The 18475-nt window shown below is 52.1% G+C and overlaps 6 protein-coding genes across 6 annotated transcripts; 3 read left to right on the forward strand and 3 right to left on the reverse strand.

Annotated features, from left to right (window-relative positions):
• Positions 1-67: 67 nt before the first annotated feature.
• TRIVIDRAFT_39180 (uncharacterized protein) lies at positions 68-1065 on the forward strand (the record flags this gene model as incomplete). Its single annotated transcript, XM_014094622.1, has 2 exons — positions 68-331; positions 601-1065. The coding sequence occupies 2 exons, from the start codon at positions 68-70 to the stop codon at positions 1063-1065; spliced, it is 729 nt and encodes a 242-aa protein (XP_013950097.1).
• Positions 1066-1405: 340 nt separating this feature from the next.
• On the forward strand, positions 1406-4254 carry TRIVIDRAFT_164108 (uncharacterized protein; the record flags this gene model as incomplete). Its single annotated transcript, XM_014094623.1, has 3 exons — positions 1406-1576; positions 2100-2862; positions 2933-4254. Coding segments are annotated over 3 exons (2256 nt in total), but the record flags the coding sequence as incomplete, so codon positions are not given.
• Positions 4255-5583: 1329 nt separating this feature from the next.
• On the reverse strand, positions 5584-7189 carry TRIVIDRAFT_217112 (uncharacterized protein; the record flags this gene model as incomplete). The annotated part of the gene is made up of 4 exons (XM_014094624.1): positions 5584-6306; positions 6376-6532; positions 6907-6998; positions 7121-7189. 3 exons carry the CDS (start codon positions 6991-6993, stop codon positions 5939-5941), a joined length of 612 nt encoding a protein of 203 aa, XP_013950099.1.
• A 329-nt stretch (positions 7190-7518) lies between these two features.
• TRIVIDRAFT_217113 (uncharacterized protein) lies at positions 7519-8283 on the reverse strand (the record flags this gene model as incomplete). Its single annotated transcript, XM_014094625.1, has 2 exons — positions 7519-7995; positions 8060-8283. The coding sequence occupies 2 exons, from the start codon at positions 8089-8091 to the stop codon at positions 7551-7553; spliced, it is 477 nt and encodes a 158-aa protein (XP_013950100.1).
• Positions 8284-9157: 874 nt separating this feature from the next.
• On the reverse strand, positions 9158-12492 carry TRIVIDRAFT_87628 (uncharacterized protein; the record flags this gene model as incomplete). The annotated part of the gene is made up of 3 exons (XM_014094626.1): positions 9158-10312; positions 10369-11032; positions 11094-12492. The coding sequence occupies 3 exons, from the start codon at positions 12490-12492 to the stop codon at positions 9694-9696; spliced, it is 2682 nt and encodes an 893-aa protein (XP_013950101.1).
• Positions 12493-15825: 3333 nt separating this feature from the next.
• Positions 15826-16638, forward strand: TRIVIDRAFT_65277 (uncharacterized protein; the record flags this gene model as incomplete). Its single annotated transcript, XM_014094627.1, has 4 exons — positions 15826-15949; positions 16062-16129; positions 16269-16481; positions 16534-16638. 4 exons carry the CDS (start codon positions 15826-15828, stop codon positions 16636-16638), a joined length of 510 nt encoding a protein of 169 aa, XP_013950102.1.
• Between the last annotated feature and the right edge of the window lie 1837 nt (positions 16639-18475).

The raw sequence follows: 18475 nt of genomic DNA on the forward strand, positions 1-18475 counted from the left end.
ACGTCCCGAGCGCTGCCAATTCGGCCTGTACGATTCGTGTCCGTCCTTCGTTTCTCTCCGTCCCAACATGGAAGACCTGCGCTTCCGCCCTCAGCAGCCGCCGAGGAACGAGCCATCCATCAACCCGCTTGTCTCACCTCCTCGCGGCGCCGCTCGCATCCCTCAACAACAGCCTGCCAGTCACGATTTGCGCTCCACCCTGCCTCGCCGCTTCACGACCGACTCGGGGCGTGTACCGACAATGTCTTCCATGAACTCCTTGGCATCCCCCCCCCGCGTGCCCGACGCAGCTCAAGATTATAATAGCGTGAGTCCTGGCTGGGAATCCCTTGTCTGTCGCTGCTCGCTGCGCTGACTGGGAGCTCTCTTTTTGTTTACGTGCGAGATTGGCTGACTGTCTGCGCAGCAATTACACAAAGTCCAATTGGTAGGTGGCCCCTTTGCTTCAAGTCGATGGCGTTCAGGCGCAACAACCTCCCACCCACCCCCTTCATTCCGCTTTGGCCGGCGCTGTAAGGTTTGGACGCGACAAAACCTTAGCAACAAGGAAGAAATTTAAATTCGCGAGCCCCAGCTGACTCCAGACCTCCTCGATTTTAGATAGAGAAGAAAAAGCAAGAATATGAGAGGATCCGAGAACAGAGGCGGCGTTTTGAAGTCGAGATGCAAAAACTAGACCAACAACAGCGACGGGAGGCCCTAGAACTGGCTCAGATGGAAGAAGACATGAATAGATTTGCCGGGCACCAGTCCGAACCGACAACGCCTCCCGAGTATCGAAACACCAGCACCAATAATGGCTTTCCTGGCATCTTCTCGCGGCCGAACCGCTACTCGACCTCAAGCCTGACCTCCCCCGCGGCCCTGTTCAGCCGGCCATCGCGCTCCGGATCGCTTTTGACCTCTCCACCTCCTGGTACGGGCGTGTTCCAGCCGCGATACGGATTCGACGACAACCAGATGCCATCACGATCTGTCCCCACCACGCGCCGTAACAGCGACGATGACGACAAGGAAGAGGCTGTTCGCCAGGACCCGAGCAGCCACAGGGCGACCAATTCGTAAGTAGAGAGAGAGCTTTCTTGATGCTTTTCCTTTGAATATTTGCTGCTTTGATGAGCGTGTACTTGTTCGCTCTGGGTTGCATGGGTGGGGCTGGTGTCCTTAAGAATCGCCAGCGCATGCGAGGCTCGGCTTGCTTGACAAGGGAGTGCGAGCTTTTTGGTTCGCATTGTTGGTCGGCATTAGGAACCAGGCCCTTGATGCAATTCCTGCGCTGAGCAGAGTCGCTTGCATGCGCACGCGCCCCCCACCGCCATCTTGCATACCAAGCTGCCACGATTGCTCTGCTTCCAGCTGGATACCTCGTCACAATTGCTGACCAAACTTTGATAATAGGAGAACGAACAGATACTCTATGCCCGTCACCCGAACAAGGAATGGATTTTACGACCTGAACCTTGATCAAACCAACACCACTCGCTTTTTGTTCGGTGACGACGAGCCCAACCACCTACCTAGGGGACACACTCCTGACGACAGCTTCCCAACGCTGGTTCGCCGCGACGATCAGATTGTAGGTCATCTCTTTTTCTCTCCTTGCAATATATCTGCGTTGAGGACAGAAGCAAGATCTCTCCTTTGAGATTTTTCTTTGCCCTTTTTATGCCAGACTCTTGCGGCTGCCAATTAGATGACAGCCGCTTGGCAGCTGGCAGCTGGCAGTGCTATCTCCTCTCCCACTTCACCCACCTGGCACCGCTTCGCGTTTGCAACTCTCCTCCTCTCCTTTTCTCTCTTCCTCCTCTGCTTTTTCTCTTCTTCTCTTCCTCCTCTGCTTTTTCTCTTCTTCTCTTCCTCCCTATCAACAGACCTTTCCACGTCTTACACCACCTTCTTCATTCAAACCCAACTTTGATCTATAATACATCTAGTCAGATTCTTCTCGGTATTGAATTTCGACCTTGCTAATCTCACCATTTCCCCTCTAGCTATCGGCATCGTCAGCCGCTCTTGATCTTGCTCTATCACCCTCGCCTAATCCTGAAGCGCGGGCCTCCCACAATTGGAGAACTAGCGTGAACCGGCATCGCACCCAGCACAGCATGTCGGCCATCAATGGGCTTTCCACCAGCCAGGCTGGTGATGCAGGCAATATCGGGAGCCGCCCAGCGTCTATTCGTCATTCTCTTGATCTTAAGTACATCTCGGAAAGCTCGAACGAGGCCTCTGGGGCTTCTCAGGCGATTCACGCGCCGCCCAAACTCCAGAGCTCATATTCGGCTAACGATATACCTACGGTCAAGAACCCTGCTGGTTCTTCTATGATGAACGGCAGTGCCAATAACCACGCCCAGCAGCATTTCCATAACCACAATGCTAGCATCGGCCGCATTCCTGCTGGAGCAATGCCGACCCGCCATGCTCGCGAGCTGTCCAACGACAATGGTATCAACGCCAGCCGTGATCAGGCCGCTGTGTTCCCGTCCATCAACTCAGCCCTCCAAGCAAGTGCTGCTCCATTTGGACCAACCATGGCTACCACAGCTCCTCATACCGCAACGCCGCACGCCACTGCACCTGTATCCTCCCCTAGTAGTACAGCGCCGACAAACCCATATGGCGGTGGCTTTTACCAGCCAAATGGCTTCTCATCCCCCAGCACTACCTCTTCGCCTTCGTACGGGGCTCACTCGCTCTCTACTGGGATGCAGCAGATGAATCTCAACGGCGCTGGTAACGGCAGTGCCTACTCTCCTCAGAGTTATTCCCCCTACAGCAATGTGCCCTACCCTCAGAACGGCCAGCCTCGCGATAGTCAGGCTCGTGTCATTCAACATCGTCGACAACTTGACAACGAAGGTGAGTCCGATGATAACACCGATTTTGCCATTTCCTCTTACTGTTTCCTGTGCTGATCATTTCCTTGTAGCAATGTCACGGTATCAAAACATGCCTCTGGAATCATTCCGTGGCCAGATTTACGAGCTGTGCAAGGACCAGCATGGTTGCCGCTATCTCCAAAAGAAGCTGGAGGAACGCGAAGGTGATCAAGTTCACATGATTTGGCTCGAGACCAATCAGCATGTCATCGAGCTCATGACGGATCCGTTTGGTAATTATTTGTGCCAAAAGCTCCTCGAGTTCTGCAATGACGACGAAAGAACTGTCTTGATCCAGAACGCATCCAAAGACATGGTGCGCATCGCGCTCAACCAGCATGGAACGAGGGCCCTGCAGAAGATGATTGAGTACGTCAGTACTCCTCAGCAAGTCCATCTCATCATCGAGGCCCTCCGGTTCCGAGTTGTGGAACTCATCCAAGATCTCAACGGCAATCACGTCATCCAGAAGTGTCTTAACAAGCTCACTGCTTCTGACGCGCAGTTTATCTTTGATGCTGTTGGTAACAACTGTGTCGAGGTTGGAACTCACCGACATGGCTGCTGTGTGCTCCAGCGCTGCATCGATCATGCAACCGGCCAGCAGAAGCTCTGGCTGATCCAGCGCATCACCGAGCACGCACGAATCTTGGTGCAGGACCCCTTTGGAAACTATGTTGTTCAATACATTATTGACCTCAACGAGCCCACCTTTACTGAGCCCATTGTCGCCACATTCCAGGGCTGCATCAGCCAGCTCTCTCGCCACAAGTTCAGCTCCAATGTTATTGAGAAGTGCTTGCGCTGTGCCCAGGCTCCTTCTAAGGACATGATTGTGGAGGAGATACTCAACGAGATGGAACGATTCCTCCGTGATTCGTTTGCCAACTACGTTATCCAGACGGCTCTTGACTTCTCTACCCCCCATCAAAAATATCGCCTTGTTGAGGCCATTCGTCCCATCCTTCCACAGGTTCGCACAACTCCTTACGGACGCCGCATCCAGGCCAAGATTGCTGCCTACGATAACCGTGGAAGTGCTGCCTCGAGCGGACAAGTCACACCCGCCGATAACACACAGGGGCAGATCCCGCTACGGCCGAGCCACAATCGAGGGCTCTCTGGCACTCCTGTGCTGCCTGCCAACGGCAGCAATGCCAATGGAGCAGCGTCTAGTGTCGGAAGCCAAGGCATACGCCAGCAGGCACCACCTTCTTTCACTAGCAGCGCCTCGATGCCGGCATCCACTACAACCGCCAGCTTGGGTGGCCCTGTCCAGCCTCCCCAGTTTACCCAGACGATGTCTGGCAGCTATAGCCAGGGACATTCCTCCAACACGTCGGTGGATGCTGGTGAGGCACGCTGGGTGTAAACTATATGGAACCTCTCATTTCAACCCTTTGCCTGTATAATGACGCTTCGGCCGCTTGTGCTTTTTTTTAACCCTTTTTATTCATTCACGGCCATTCAGAGGAATACGACTTCATGCGGCATGGTGATGACACTGCCATGATGATGACATTTCTATTTCAATTCACGTTTCTTTCTCCTCCTGTTTCACTAGCCCATAAAGTCTGGACGCGATATTTCTTCAGAAACGGCCAACTACAGATCTGAGAAACACGGCATTTCCACAAATGCTTTGTGTGTGTATTATGAACAAAACAAACCAAAAAAAAAAAAAAACACGGGTCGAAAAGGGCTTCTGGGTTCGTACCATCCGGCACTCTTAAGCTGCGTTGAGCTGAGATTATAGCAAAGGCAAGCTCTCGCCCAAAACCTCGTCTGTATCTGTACTTGGATCGTCCCGCCATTACCCATATTGGCGTCGGCAACAAATCTTTTCTATTTCTTCTTATCTTCGATTCTTCAATTGTCATTTGATGTGCTTTCTTCTTCTTTCACGATTCGCAGTTCTACGATCAAGAATGGTCATTTATCACGACAGAGAACCATTTTACACGTCCAGAGCCTACGATCCTATATGTCACACTTGGGGACCCTGCTGGGTCTTCCAATGGGGCCTGTATTTCTGATTGACTGCATGGAGTCGGCTCTCCAATCTTACTGGAGGTAGCTGACTATCCATCTGCACGGCGGAGTCTATACATTGGAGCTTCATAAGGCTAGGGTGGGAAGAAAAAGACCATGGCAAAATGGTGTGGTTTTGGGGCGAAATGAAGTGGTAATGTCGCGAATTTGCGTAGAACTGGGGTAGCTGGATAATTTCCTCTTTTATCTTCTTCTTTTGTTGTTGTGCCTTTTTCCTTTTCGTCTCTTCGAAAAAAATATCTGCGGGTTTTGCGGTGCTTGCTTGTATGATGTGAGGGAGAGAGCAAACCAGATGGAATCGAAACCAGTTAAAGCTTCTTTGCTTTACCCTTGGTTGATTTGAGGGGATGGGAAGGCTGAGGAGCAGCTTTCTGGATGGGCTGTGTTTTGGGCTTTTTCGTGCCTTGGGGGGTCTTTATAAGGTTGGGTCCTCGCTTCTGAAACTGTACTTAGAGATAAGATTTCGTTTGCTTTTTTTCTTCTTCTTCTTCAAACTGACATGGAGTTTGGGATTGAATGTGATTTTCCTTTTCGTCGTGGACTGTGATATGTATATGTGCTTTGCTACGATACGAGAGGGGACATGAGGATTGATGATGCGTATACGGCAACACTTGTCTGAGGGCTGAGGCGGGCACACACGGATGATGAACGCTCAAGTGTCACAATTGTTTTCTACATAAGGAAAAAGAAAATAAAGAGATATCATCGCAGTTCCGAGTTATTATCGGAAAGTGTCATGCCATTTCCATTTTAAAAACTACCAAAGAAGCATCTCTTGGGCCTTTTTTTTTTCTTCATCACACTCCCCTCCCCCTTTCCGTCTTCAAGACACGCCGATCCTTTTCTGCGAGCAAAGCTCCGAACGAGAAGTGAATGCTGCAAATAAAGAAGACACCAAAGGACTCGCGCGAAACACCCCCAGAAGGACATCCAGGAACACCGCCACGACGCCTCCTCGGCGGCTGCTGCCGTCAACGCTTCCGCTTTCCAGCAGAGAGCGTTTACCTGTAGCGCCACAGGGACAGGGTGTTGTGTCTCTTCCAGGTCTTTCTGCGGCCGGCAGTGGTCTTGTTGTAGCGGTGGCCCTTGTTGAGACCACGGGAGCGCTTGCCGGTAGCAGTGAGGCCGCGGGCCTCGCGGTGCTTGTGGACGGGGTTGACGATCCAGTTGATGCGGGGGTCGATGCGGATGGCCTTGTGGCTGGGGTCGACCAGGATGACCTCGTAGTACTTGTAGGTGGAGTCTTGGTTGACCCAGTACGAGTTGAGGACGCGCAAGTTGGCGCAGCGGCGGCCGACACGCTCCTCGGCGGTGGCCTTGAGGGAGCGCTGGTACTTGAGCTGGTTGATACCCTGGTTGGTGGGCTTGCCTGTTGATCGCGGTCCCGGTCAGTACAAAGGGTCGTCAAAAAGAAGAGAGAATTGAGGATAAAACGAACCATAGGTGGCACCCTTGGGGGCAGGGCGCTTGCGGCCACCACGGCGGACACGCACGCGGTAGATAACGTAGCCCTGCTTGGCCTTGTAGCCGAGACGGCGGGCCTTGTCGGGGCGCGAAGGGCGGGAGGCGCGGTGGATAACGTTCAATTGACGGTACTATATTGATGCACTCTCAGCATATGTTCAACGAGTGTATAGCAAAGACAGGGAGGGAGTGTAGGTGTTAGCAGCAAGGGACGAAGAGATGTCTAGTTTTTTTCTGCTCTCTTTTCTGTGGTCCATTGCCATTTTCCAGGCAACAAGACACAGCCAGTGCAAAAGTTTTTTTCGGTTTCAAGAAAAAAACTTTCAACACAAGATCCATCCCAAAGACGGAGGGACAGAAAAGAGAGTAGAGAAAAATTTTAGACCATCAGAGTCTTTCCCAAAACTGCCTCGACCTCAAATCCAAGCCCCCAAGTCCACAAAGAGAACGTCTTTCGTCGTCTCGGGATTTTGTGTGTGTATAGCTATTCGGAGTGGCAACGTACTTCCCAGCAGCGCACGCGGAGAAGGAAGCGGACCAGGTCGGACTGCTTCTTCTTCTGGAGCTCTTCGACATACTTGAGGGCACCCATTTTGGCTGTGCGGCGGCGACGACGATGACAATGTTAGCTTTTGCGAAATGCCCTTCTTCTTCCTCTTCTTTTACTCAATGGGAGATAAAAAAATTGATGTTGTTCAAGGGGAGGGGAGAGGACGAACCGGCTTGAGGTCAGAAAATTTCCTGCCGAGGGTTAGTTGAAGGTGGTTGATCAAGAGGATGTCAAAATTTCGGAGGAGGAGGCTGCAAAACCCAAAGCGACATTGAAAATTCAAGGGCCTGTTTGTGGGTTAAGCGATGCGCTAGACCTATTATGGCGCTAGCGCTATAGGACTTGCCCCTCAGAGCCCTCGTGCCCATTTTTTGGTGGAAATATAAGCTATGGTGAAGTGCTGAGTCATCTAGGTGAGCATGAGAACTCACCGTAGATTCACAAGGTGAGGATGTGGAGCCAAGGAGTACTCAGGTACCTAATCACAGTGTTGAGCTTTCGATCATATGGGATTCTTTCTATAGACGTTTGCTACCAGACTAATTCTCGCGGTAAATCACCACATATACGTCTTACATGTTCCCATTTATTGCTTCAGATTACAAAAGAAGTTTCGCAATTCCTGAAAAAGCCTTCAAAGTTTCTCGTGCGCTTGATCCCCATGTATCATCTGTGTGCGGAATGCCACCTTCTACCCACCGCCAAGCTGCCTGTTCGATATCATCACCAGAGCGTGGTGGTGAACGAAGTGAGTTAGCATGTCCTCCAGAAATGATCAAACCATTCAGTGTCTGGATCAAAATTTCCATTGCCTTCTTGTCCACCTTTGCCACATCCTTTGCGTCTTGTTCCCACTGGGCTCCTTCAGTTGGCTTGCTGATATTTACCAAGTCTCGAGTGGTCACCTCGTACTCAGCAATTGTACCCTGTAAGGCTTTGATACAATTATGCGACTTTTGATACACTATGTTCTGTGTACCGAGGTCATCCTGGAGAGTGGTAGTAATATTGGAGCGTAGTGAAATGCTTCCAATAGTGCCAGATCTGTGAATAAAAATCCCCGTCAGCACCAAAGAATGCTCAAAGCAAGTGTACTAGGGAAACTCACCTAGGAGTATTGTAGTACCGATCCTCTATCATATGGATCAATTCGTCTGCGTTTCGACGAATCTCGTTTTTTACGCTCCTTGAGGAAGACGAAGCCGACTTTGACTTCTTCGAAGCGTTGCCGGCTGCCGAATTGCTGCTTGCATCAGTTAATATCAATCTAACTCGTACATATCAAGCTACCGTCTTACCTAGGCCCTGCTCGCACTCTCTTCGAAGAGTCTCCTCCTTTAGATGATTGTTCTTGATTGACTCTGGGCTTCTTCTGCGTGGCACGAGCAGTCTTTTTCGCAGGCTGAGCAACTTCCCCCACTTCAGCTCCCTCTGAGGACAGAAGAATTAGCTATATATGTGCAGTATTGAACACCACAAGCCTTCTAATAGCGACTTACCTTCTTCCGATGCCTTTCTCTTCCGGGTCCTCGTCGGCATATTCGCACGAGATAAAGAAGTGCACAACAATGAAGGAACAAAGGCTGCAATTCAACACGATTGAGGCTGAATCTTGCGAATGACTTGGAAGAAGGTGAGATCTGGTGAAAGAGAAGGAAAAATGTCTCAAAGATTGAAACGCACCGGTGGTTAGACACCGACGTCGCTCTTTCCTCCTGTCAAGGCCTGCCCAGCTATTGCCGGCAAGAGCCACATGACGATGTATCTTATCTTGTAGAGTCTGTTCACAAAAGGTACCTATCAAGGTACTAAATCGTCCAAATAGCGAGAAAGTAATCTCTCTAAACATGCTTCTTATCAAGGGGCCGCAAATAAAAAGGACGAGTAAGTTCCGGTGATGAGATTCACGCTCCTTAAACTCCTCCTCGATGCTGTTTACATTTCTGCCACTAGGCGGTCAAAGAAACTACAGGTCATGCACGCGATCTGATCCCCAGAGTCTTCAGATAAATAATATGATGCCATTCAACTGTCAATTTAGTGTCAAGATGATAATATTTTGTCTCGAAAATAAAATCCCCAAACCCAAAATAACAAACAAGTACTAATGCAGTCCACATTCTGTAGAATAAAAGTAAAATACTAATAAAAAGAATAAGATTTGTCGAGAGAGAGCGACAAAAGAGAAAGCATCAAGAAAAGAAAACAAAAATCAAAAGTTTCTTGTCGTACATGACATTAGCCATACCCAATCCGTTCCCTTTTTTGATTGTGTATTAGTTACAGCATGCATGCGTTAACTCAGGTCTCTCTGTCTATATTCTCAGCCGATGGAAGCGAAAGCAAAACCATACCCATTCTCCATTCTTCGATCTCGCATGTCCAGTAGCCAAACCCGTAATCCGTACCAGAGTCATAGAGGGATAATATGTATATATATGTGTGTATATAGCAAAAAAGATGTTCAAAAGGTAACGACAGTGGGGGAGGAGCCTGCCCTGGGACTCCTTTCCAGCACGAACTCGGTTTCGCCCGTGTGGTCTCCAGATTGGCCACCGCCAGAGGAAAAGAAATAAAAACTGATGATAGGCATACTGCAAAAAGAAATATTTTGTCTTCTTTTGTTCTTTCATTATCGTTCAATATCCTTTAAGAGTGTAGCAATCGGCGCGCCCAAAAAAAGAAAACGAGTGTTGTAGTCTAATCATGCTATAATTCGTCCAATTTTCTGCCGTCCTAGATTTAGTGAGTGTTGAGCGAAAGACCTTGGAAGCTAGCCGTCCATTCGTTGGGGGGTGAGATTGCAGTCACGCCCTGGGAGTGCGGTCCAGGAGACGGCATGGTTTGTGAGGTGGGAAATCTTTGGCGGATCGATTGCAGATCACCCGACTGAGGGAATCCGGCGTTGGCAAAGGGATCAACGCCCTGGTTGATGCCCAAGGTATAGGCACCACCATTCATTCGTGCATTTCCAAAGGCACCAGCAGATCCATAAGCGTAGTTGGAGGGTGGGAATCCGGTGGCCGAAGGGGCTTGCCTGTCTGCAGACAACGGAGGCTGAGTATAGCCAGATCGCAATCCCCGAGCTTGCGCGGCACCAGCAAAAGCCTGTGACTGTTGTTCTTGTTGCGAGACTGGATTCTGGCGACGCTCATTTGCATTTGCACCACGGCCAACGCCAACAGCGCCTGGTCCAACGCCGCTGGGAGCCTGGATTCCCAGAGTAGGACTAGCAAATGAGGCTGGGTTGATGGCAGACATCCAGATGCGCGTCTTGTAAATCTTGAAGAGGTCGGTGACAAGTGAGTTGAAATTAATGTAAGAATCAGCAAAGTAGTAAAAGGTCAACTTCTTCCAGTCCCTAGTGATTCGGTCAGTTCACATGCCATTGCCACCATGAAACAAACTGCAACTTACATTTGGAATTCGGCGTCAAGAATCTCCATGTTAAGGCCATGCTCCTTGACCTTTTGCATGCACACTCTCTTTGCCTTGGCCTCTTGGCCTTCTTTGTCCCGCAGAGAATGGATTTCGTGGTTCTGAGCAAGCCGCTTGATGAGCTTTGGACGAAGCTCACCGGCACTTGGCTCTTGCATGTGGTGTTGATTCGGCGGTCCCATTCCGCCAATGGCGCTGCCCTGAAGGCCGTTAGATGAAGCCAAGAGACCGGCACCCGAGCCTTCCTGCGCTGCAGCTGCGTTTTGGGAATACATCATCAACCACTTGTATTGCTCCTCTGCATAATGCTCCTTGAGCTCCTTGGCCGTCTGCCAATCAACGTTGTCGCGTGCAACAGTTCCCAGGTCGGTGCCTCGATCAGCCTCTACAATGACCAAGTCACCAGGCTTGACGGTGAGCCCAGTCCCTTCTTGGATGTAAAACACGTCTGCCCTAGCACACTTGAATAGGACGACATGCAAAAGCTGGTTGTGTCTTGGCTGGCCCACGCTGTACACGCTACGATGAGGGGACGGTGGCCGATTAGAAAACTGGTTATGCATTCCGTACTGGGACATGTACGGATTGCCAAATGCCGAGGGGATAGAGCTCGCCATATTGCCACTTCCGGGGAAGAAATTGGCTGCAAGAAAATTTGTCAGTATTGCTGCTATACCTCTCAATCGTTTCAGCTAGAGACTTACCATTGCTCGAGCTTCCAAAGGCCGCGTTGTCTGGATAGCCTGACGGATAGCCCTGGTTGAGCTGATTATCAGGATTGGGGGCCTCCAACGTAGCCACAGAATCAGCAATCGAGCTGATGGATCCCTGTCGTGTTGGCATGTTGGCGAAGGAGTGGCGTCTACTCTGAGAAAAGTCATTTGCAAAGAAGCCCGGGGAGCTGGACCAAAGAGCCTTTTTCAAGGAGGGCACTTCTTTGCGTTGATCAAAACCCAGAGGGCCGCGATATGGCCCTGTGGTACCAAACTCGCTCATTCTCCGGTCGGTAGCTCGTCTGGCTATGGCTTCGCCGTCATTTGTTTCGTCGAGCTCATCGATAGCATATTCTCCTTCCTCGGGAACATACTCTCGAAGAGGGTATCCGTTGCCATGGTAAGATCCAGGGGCGCCACGTTGTCGAATTCTGGAACCATATTGCTGCTGCTGCTGCTGCTGTTGTTGCTGCTGCTGTTGCTGCTGCTGCTGTTGCTGCCTGAGCATGGCATTCTCTCGCGCAAGCATCTCAATGGTCTTGGACTCGGCGCTCTGGTGGAACGAGCCTTGAAGCGACTCCGAAGAGTTCTCGTCATCGTCATCTTCCACCTCCTTGACTTTTCCGAGCATGGTTCCGTCACTCGCCATCTCACTCAGCATGCTAGGCCGTGAAGGGCGGTGTTGGAGAGTTGGGTAGCGGGCTCGGCCAATGACTGTGGAAGAGCTCATTCCAGAGCCAGGGGACATTTCAGGGTCAAGCTGTCCAGCAGAATACGACTGCGAGCGGTAGGTTTTAGGCGTAGGGTGGAGCGGAATAGGAAAAGGAATCTGCGAGTTGGTGCCTGGCTCGCGAGTGGCCGAGGAAACTGGCGTTAGACCGGTAGGATCTGGCCCAAAGAAAGAGTTGTTTCCTGCTCCGGGAGGCACCGTCGAAGTGGGAGATGGGAGAACTTCACTGAGTCTCGCTGGCGGATCCTTACGATCGTTATTCCAGATGCCAGTTCCCCATGGGAAGTTTGAGCCCGGGGCGCGGGCCATGACTGAAGAAGTGGAATGAGAACCCCAAGCGCCCGCCCCGGTTTCGATGGATGGGGTGCTGGGGTGTGAAGTGGTGGGGGACATTGAATTGCTTGCAAATGATCCCTTCCGAGGTCGGGCGAGAGGTGCAGACGTGTCGTTCAACCAAGAGGCCCGGCGAACTGGCTTCACGGGCTGCGCAAGAGTTTGAGATGCTTCGTGACGGTGGTCACCTTCGTCTTCAGAGCTTGCTAGCGCTTCGGAATCTGGAGTTGATGTCCTAGCATTCACCTTTTCCAGCAGCAGAGACTGGTTGGATGGCGCCTGGGTCAACCTCGACGATGATCCGTTCTTGACTGAGCTTGAACTCATGATCGATCGAGAAAGGCGGCACTGTTCGAATCTTCAGGTGTTTCGACCAAGTACCAAGACTTTTTTTCTTTCTTTCTTTGTATGCTTATTCTTATTTCTTCCCCAAGGATAAAGAATGCAAGATATCGATATTGGTGGGAGGCAGTCCAATGCCCAGATGGCGAGGTAGAGCGGAAAGAGTCGGGGTATCAGTCGGAGTGATTCAGCACGTGAGGTCTTCTGGGCAAAAATGCCAACCAAGAGAATGTAGATCCGAGAGGGAGGAGGTCCGAAGGATTGCGAGTTTAGAAGATGGATGGCTCTTGGAGAAGAAATTCGAAAAAGAAGAAAGTAAACTGCCGGGCTGTTAGCGCATCGATCCAAAACTCAGATAAGCCCAACCCATGCAGGCATGGCGAGATGTCTCGAACGACCACAGCACCGAAACTCGGCGAATGATGTAATTCGGGCAGCCAGCAGATGCAAAAAAAGAGAGGCGCGCAATGATGGGGCTGTTCGCCTCAGGGATGATTCCGATCTGAGCGACGAGGCCCTTTGCAGCCGCTTAGGTTGCCGCAGGTGCGTAGAGTTGCGGGGGGCGTTGGGACTGGTTCGATGCCAGCTGAGGCTCAAAGAACATTCCACTCACCAGTAACAAAGTCAGGTACGGTCTATGTGGGGAATCAAAAGAGAAAGAAGCTCTAAAAGGTGGGAAAAAAGAGACGGCCAGGACGAGATGACTGGATGGACGCGACAGGCCGATGAAGGGTTTTTTGGTGGCGAAAGTCTGCCGTGTGTCCGTGGTGTCGCGGCAGTGGTGGTTCTGGTTGGGTGCCGCAGTGACGTTGGGCGGTCGATTGATTAAAAGAAGGCGAGAGGAAGCGGGAGGAGAGGGACGATATCCGAGGGTATAGCAACTTCTAAGCCGGCGCGTCTAAACCAGAACCCGAAAAGAGAAACGAGACAAGAGAGAAGAGACGAGAGCGTAAGACGATGGGAGGCAGGGATTGTGGCTGTAAGGAGGGAACCAGGCGAGATGTGCTCCGGCCTTGCACGCATCCGCAGCCGCTGGAAATGGCGAGCGACGGCAGATGAAGGGGAGGTAATGGTGTTGCGTTGCTAGAGCTGGAGAAGCGCCTTGTGCCAGTCGAGGCCCATGATTCTCCTGCTAGAGGCCCCGGGACTCGCCAATCCAAGCGCAGCGACGGCTGACAACGCACGACGCCAGCGCAAAAGCTGTCTGTACTTGTGAGCTGCTCTGCGGGCGAGAGACAAAGTGCGAGCACGAGCACGAACAAAGCACGAACAATCGGGGCGATGGCGGTTCTCGCGGCGGATCGAGGGTTGGGTGACGAGAGTTGAAGAGGAAGAGATTCGGGATGCGGCAAAAGGCAAAAGTCGAGTCACTTGAGCTTTGAGGACGTCGCGGTTCGTAGGGCAGGTGGGGGAAGGTCAAGAGCTTCGCGACAGAAGCCGGCGCAAGTGTCGACGTTTTCAACCAGTGGAGAGCCGACTCCCCCAGCAGTCAGTGGCGTGGACGAGGACGGCCGCTGTAACTTTATGGGGTCCGGAGTACCCCGAAGTACCTCTGCAGGTCTAGCTTTAGCCAGCGACCGCTTGGGGCGCACTTTCGGGGAGGGGGGTCGCAGCAGCACTGCAGAGCGCTGCGCAGAGGGGGGTTTGAGCGCTAGGGGGCCCCTGGGCGCCGCCAAACGCACGGGGCACGCGCTGGAACAAGTACGAACTGCCAGGTACCGTTGCATTTGCTGCACAAGGGGAATTGCGGCAGATGCAGGGAGCCAGGAGCAAGAATTTTGATGAGATTTGATGGGTGGGCTGCATGGGTTCTGTGCAAAGTTCAGTTCTACCGTGACTAGTATTTATCGTCTACTGGACTGGTGCAAGAATGCCGAGGACGATGCTGCTGCTGCGGTCTTATACAAAGATTGAAAGGATGCTGGACAAACCACAAAGCAGCAAAGAGTGTGAGTACAGCGCAGAAAGCAGGTACTTGGCTGTACTGGGCGCACTTGACATGTACAAAGACGCAAAGTTGTCCGGCCCTCTCAGCTTTGACTCGAGACGGATACCACTACCACAAGCTGGAGGTTAATTTCAGAGGCTCAGGCTCGAGAAACTCCAACAGCGCCCACGGAGTACTTGGCCGTACCGTGTGAATTAAAAGCAAATACCGGACTAGGCGATCCGGATAGGCTGGCCGTCGCTGGGAGAGTGGAGATGCTCCCAGAGAGGGGAAGCATGTAATTGCAGAAGTCGTCTCGCAATATGGAGAAGCTTGACGACGGCCGACGATGGCGTCCGCAGAGGCTTGCAAAGAGGAGCTGGCGCCGCAATTATGCTTTTCCCATCTTTCCTCAGCGTCTCTGCCTCTGCACTCACCCCTCTTCCGTCGTCAGAGCAGAGGACCAAGACTCGTAGCGCTAACACTTTGGAACGGAGAGAGCCAGGCAAGCTAACAGGGGGGAAGTGGATGGATGGGTGGTGGATTCATCATGGGTTGGAGGGAGGGCTCTGGCACAAAGCACCCGCGCGCGCAGATTTTGTCGGATGATGGAGGTGGTGCCAGCAGGCGAGGCCAGAGAGGAGTAAAAGAGGCCACCAAGTGAACCATCGAGGCCGACTAGATGGGCGAAGCAAAGCCGCGAGGACCAATCGCAGTCGTTGTTTGCCTGCATCGAGCCCTCGGCACTGCTCAGGCTCTCTTCCCTCGCAGCATTCCGGCACCTCATCCTGCCCAGGCAAGGCCTCTGGAGATGACGATGGGGCCTAGGGCAGTCGATGTGGGTTGGACCAGGTGGCGGCCCGAGGTGGCCGTGGAACCGGGCCTGCACAAAAGCTGAATGGGCGCTGCATTGGATTGGGGAGAAAGGGGAGTGCCCAGGCCTTAGTTTGCATCTCACAGTGAGGAGATGGGCTGCGGGATGTCGTGCATGTGGTGTGATGTGATCCAACCTGTTAGACAGGAGAAGACGAGTGTTTTTTTCTTTAGACAGTCTGTCTTGGAGCCGCTTTTGGAGGAGGAGGACTCAAGTGCCGAGCATTAGTAGCTCTGACGGGCTCCTGTACGACGTGACACAGCCAGAGCCTGGGATGCCATGTTGAGACCTGCTTGATATCCATCGTCTTGTCGGCCTGGTCATGCACAAGCCGTCGTTCTTTTTTCCTTCGCTTGTGAGATTCGGGCTGCATGTCAATTTCCCTACCAGGAATCTAAACGCCGGTGCCCCATCCGGACTCGTACCTGTTACAAGTCGCTTGCCCACAACTCTCGCTTCTCGTCTGTATGGAGTACTCAGGCCCCATTCGATGCCAATATTGCAAGCTTCTGCAGCCATGGCTCCCCCTGGCTCTGGTTTTGGATGGTGCAAAGTGGGGAGCATGCGCAAGTGCCTCATGGGAAAGAAGAAAAAAGAGGGCCATGGCGATTCGTACATGTACGAGTATCGCCGCATCGGATGTAAGTACATGTAAGTCGATTCGCCCATGGCATGAGCACGGGACCAGCTACTTGTACATTCGGAGTCGCAAGATCGACATTTAACCAGGTGCACGCCAACACGCGTGTACAGGGAAAATCTCCACGTATATTTCGCAATACTCGTATATAAGCGCAAGGGTGGCGACGAGTTCTTCTACAGTACTCCGTACCGAGGTGGTTTTTTTTTTTTTTTTTTTTTTTTCATTTATTTTCGGAATTCCTCGGCAGTCGTCTAAACAGGTATTTGCGGCCTTGCTGTGCCTCTCAGAGCTGCTGCTTTGGACATGATCGATCCTAGCTCGCAATCATCGATGCCGCCCGCTTGACGCCGGCATCCCCGACTGCTGATGCGGACGAACAGTTGCATCTAGGCAACCTGAAGCTGCCACTACAGCCCATTAGGGCAATGCAATTCTCGCCTTGCGGTTATTTTAGTCGTGGCTCTGGCTCCTCGCCCCAGGAACAGACGGGGGTTTCTCTGAGGGTGCAGAGCCAAGACAAGCACGACAAGGTACGGAGCATGTAGTAATCCTTAGTGCAGGCTTGGGTAAGATTTTTTATAGCAATTTGCTGCATTTTATGGAGTCGGCGATTTACCCCTTTGGCAATTGAAGAGCAGAGTTCTCGATGCCCGGCCTGTTAGAGGCCGTTCATGGAGACTCAAATGAATGGAGTGCAGTATTCTGTCTGATCTGAGATTTGAGATGCTGCCAGCCAGAAGTACCATCCATGTAATACGGAAACCACTAACATCGGCTCCCTGCTAGCATCCAAACCAGGCCTAATAAACGACCTAAAGAGAACCTTACGCTGAAGAAAAAGGCTGGCACTGCTCTCGTACGATTGATTGATTGATTGATTGTCTTGACTACTTCCGTAGTCCAACACGCCAGCGCCATTGACTCACAACGACGTACGAGGGTGCTCGCACTCTGTATAAGCTCCTCTCATCTCGTGTCGTCTCTGCTCTGCAGCCGTTTGCTCTCTGCCACTCCCGCTTGGTTGGAGCATGGCACATGCAGACCATGAGGTCCCTGTCTCGGCTCCCGCATCCTCCTGGTTTGCTGGATGTTTGTCTTGATACTGGTGGAGAGTACGCCAACACCACGACGCATGTTAGCTACTAAGGTACTAGGTAGATACTATTACCAGGTATATGTAAGCATACAACAACCATCTCTTCAACTATTTCATGTCTACCTAGATTTTAGCATGTGTTGCTCCCTCTCGTATCAATTCCATCAGTACATAGCCCGTAAAGGACTGATTCTTTCAACAGGTGCCGGAGAGCCAATCTGGTGATTTTCCGGCCCCTTCCAGCGACCTGCATTAGTGGGAATGGCACCAGTACCCGCAGGTACATTTCGTGCCTGGTCTGCCCGTGCCTGCGTGCTTCTGGGCCTGCGAGAGGATCCTGGCAGCTTAGCCGTGCTTGTACAGCCCCGTACTTGTACTGTGTGAATTAGTACCCGACCCTACAGGTTGATCCCGGCAGTCGTTGCGCTTGAGCTTCCCTCTGGAGGGGCGGGCAGAAACTTTGGAGGTGCGGCTGGAATTGCGCCCTAACAGCCAACACAGCCAAAGCCCAAAACTAAAACCAACCTGAAATATCCATCGACGATCATCTTCACCTTGACGAGGCGCCGTCAGGAATCTTGGGGCACCGCAGCGACGGCACAAGTGCGCTTATAGATGGCCTAGTGCTTGCCCCAGACAAACAAATCAACCATCGCGGGGCCCAGTAAGCCTCGCCACCTTAGCTCAGCAGCCACCGTCAGTCAAGACGGTTTTTAGGTTGGCAAGTTGAATACGGTACGAACAGATATGGGGACGTCGAGAAGAGAAGTACAGTAGAGTGCTTCTGTTTCCTCAGGCACCAAGCCTTTGGCTGTTGGAATTGGCCGCTGCCGGTTGCGGACGCCCTGCTTCGTCCACCTCTCCAACCACTTGTACTACTACGAAGCGCTATACCAAGTACCTCCTGGTGCCGTACCGCATGCAGAGAAACGCAGACATGACACGAGAGAAGACGACGAGAGGTGATAGAACCCCAGTTTTGGGGCACACATCGAGGGATCGCCACCCCGCAAATCGCCTGGTTCCAGAACCCCGCCTCGAGTTGTCCCAAGTCACCTGGCCTGCTCCAACTGCCTCTGGCAGCCCAGGCATCGAGATTGGCGTCGTCCAAGATGCTAATTGCTAGCTACCTTAGCCTTTGGCTCTCCGCTCCAAAGCTTGAGGGGCTAGCATGGCATAGCGGCGGGCACCTCCCATTCGCTTCGGCCACCATCAAGCGCGTTCCAAGCCTTCGGCCGGTGAGAGCTCCAGCAGGCCAAGGTACCATACGAGCAGCTGAACCGGCGTCACGCGACGCCTTTTGCGGCAGGGGATGGATACTCTTGCAGCTCTGCATAATAGCCGGGCTGCTACGAAGCTCCAATTTGCGGCCGCAGCTCCAATTGCCTTTGATAGCTCCTCCAATTGACACGCTATCCTTCCAGCGGC

This window comes from Trichoderma virens, assembly GCF_000170995.1.
Source record: "Trichoderma virens Gv29-8 chromosome Unknown TRIVIscaffold_91, whole genome shotgun sequence".
Taxonomy (NCBI): domain Eukaryota; kingdom Fungi; phylum Ascomycota; class Sordariomycetes; order Hypocreales; family Hypocreaceae; genus Trichoderma; species Trichoderma virens.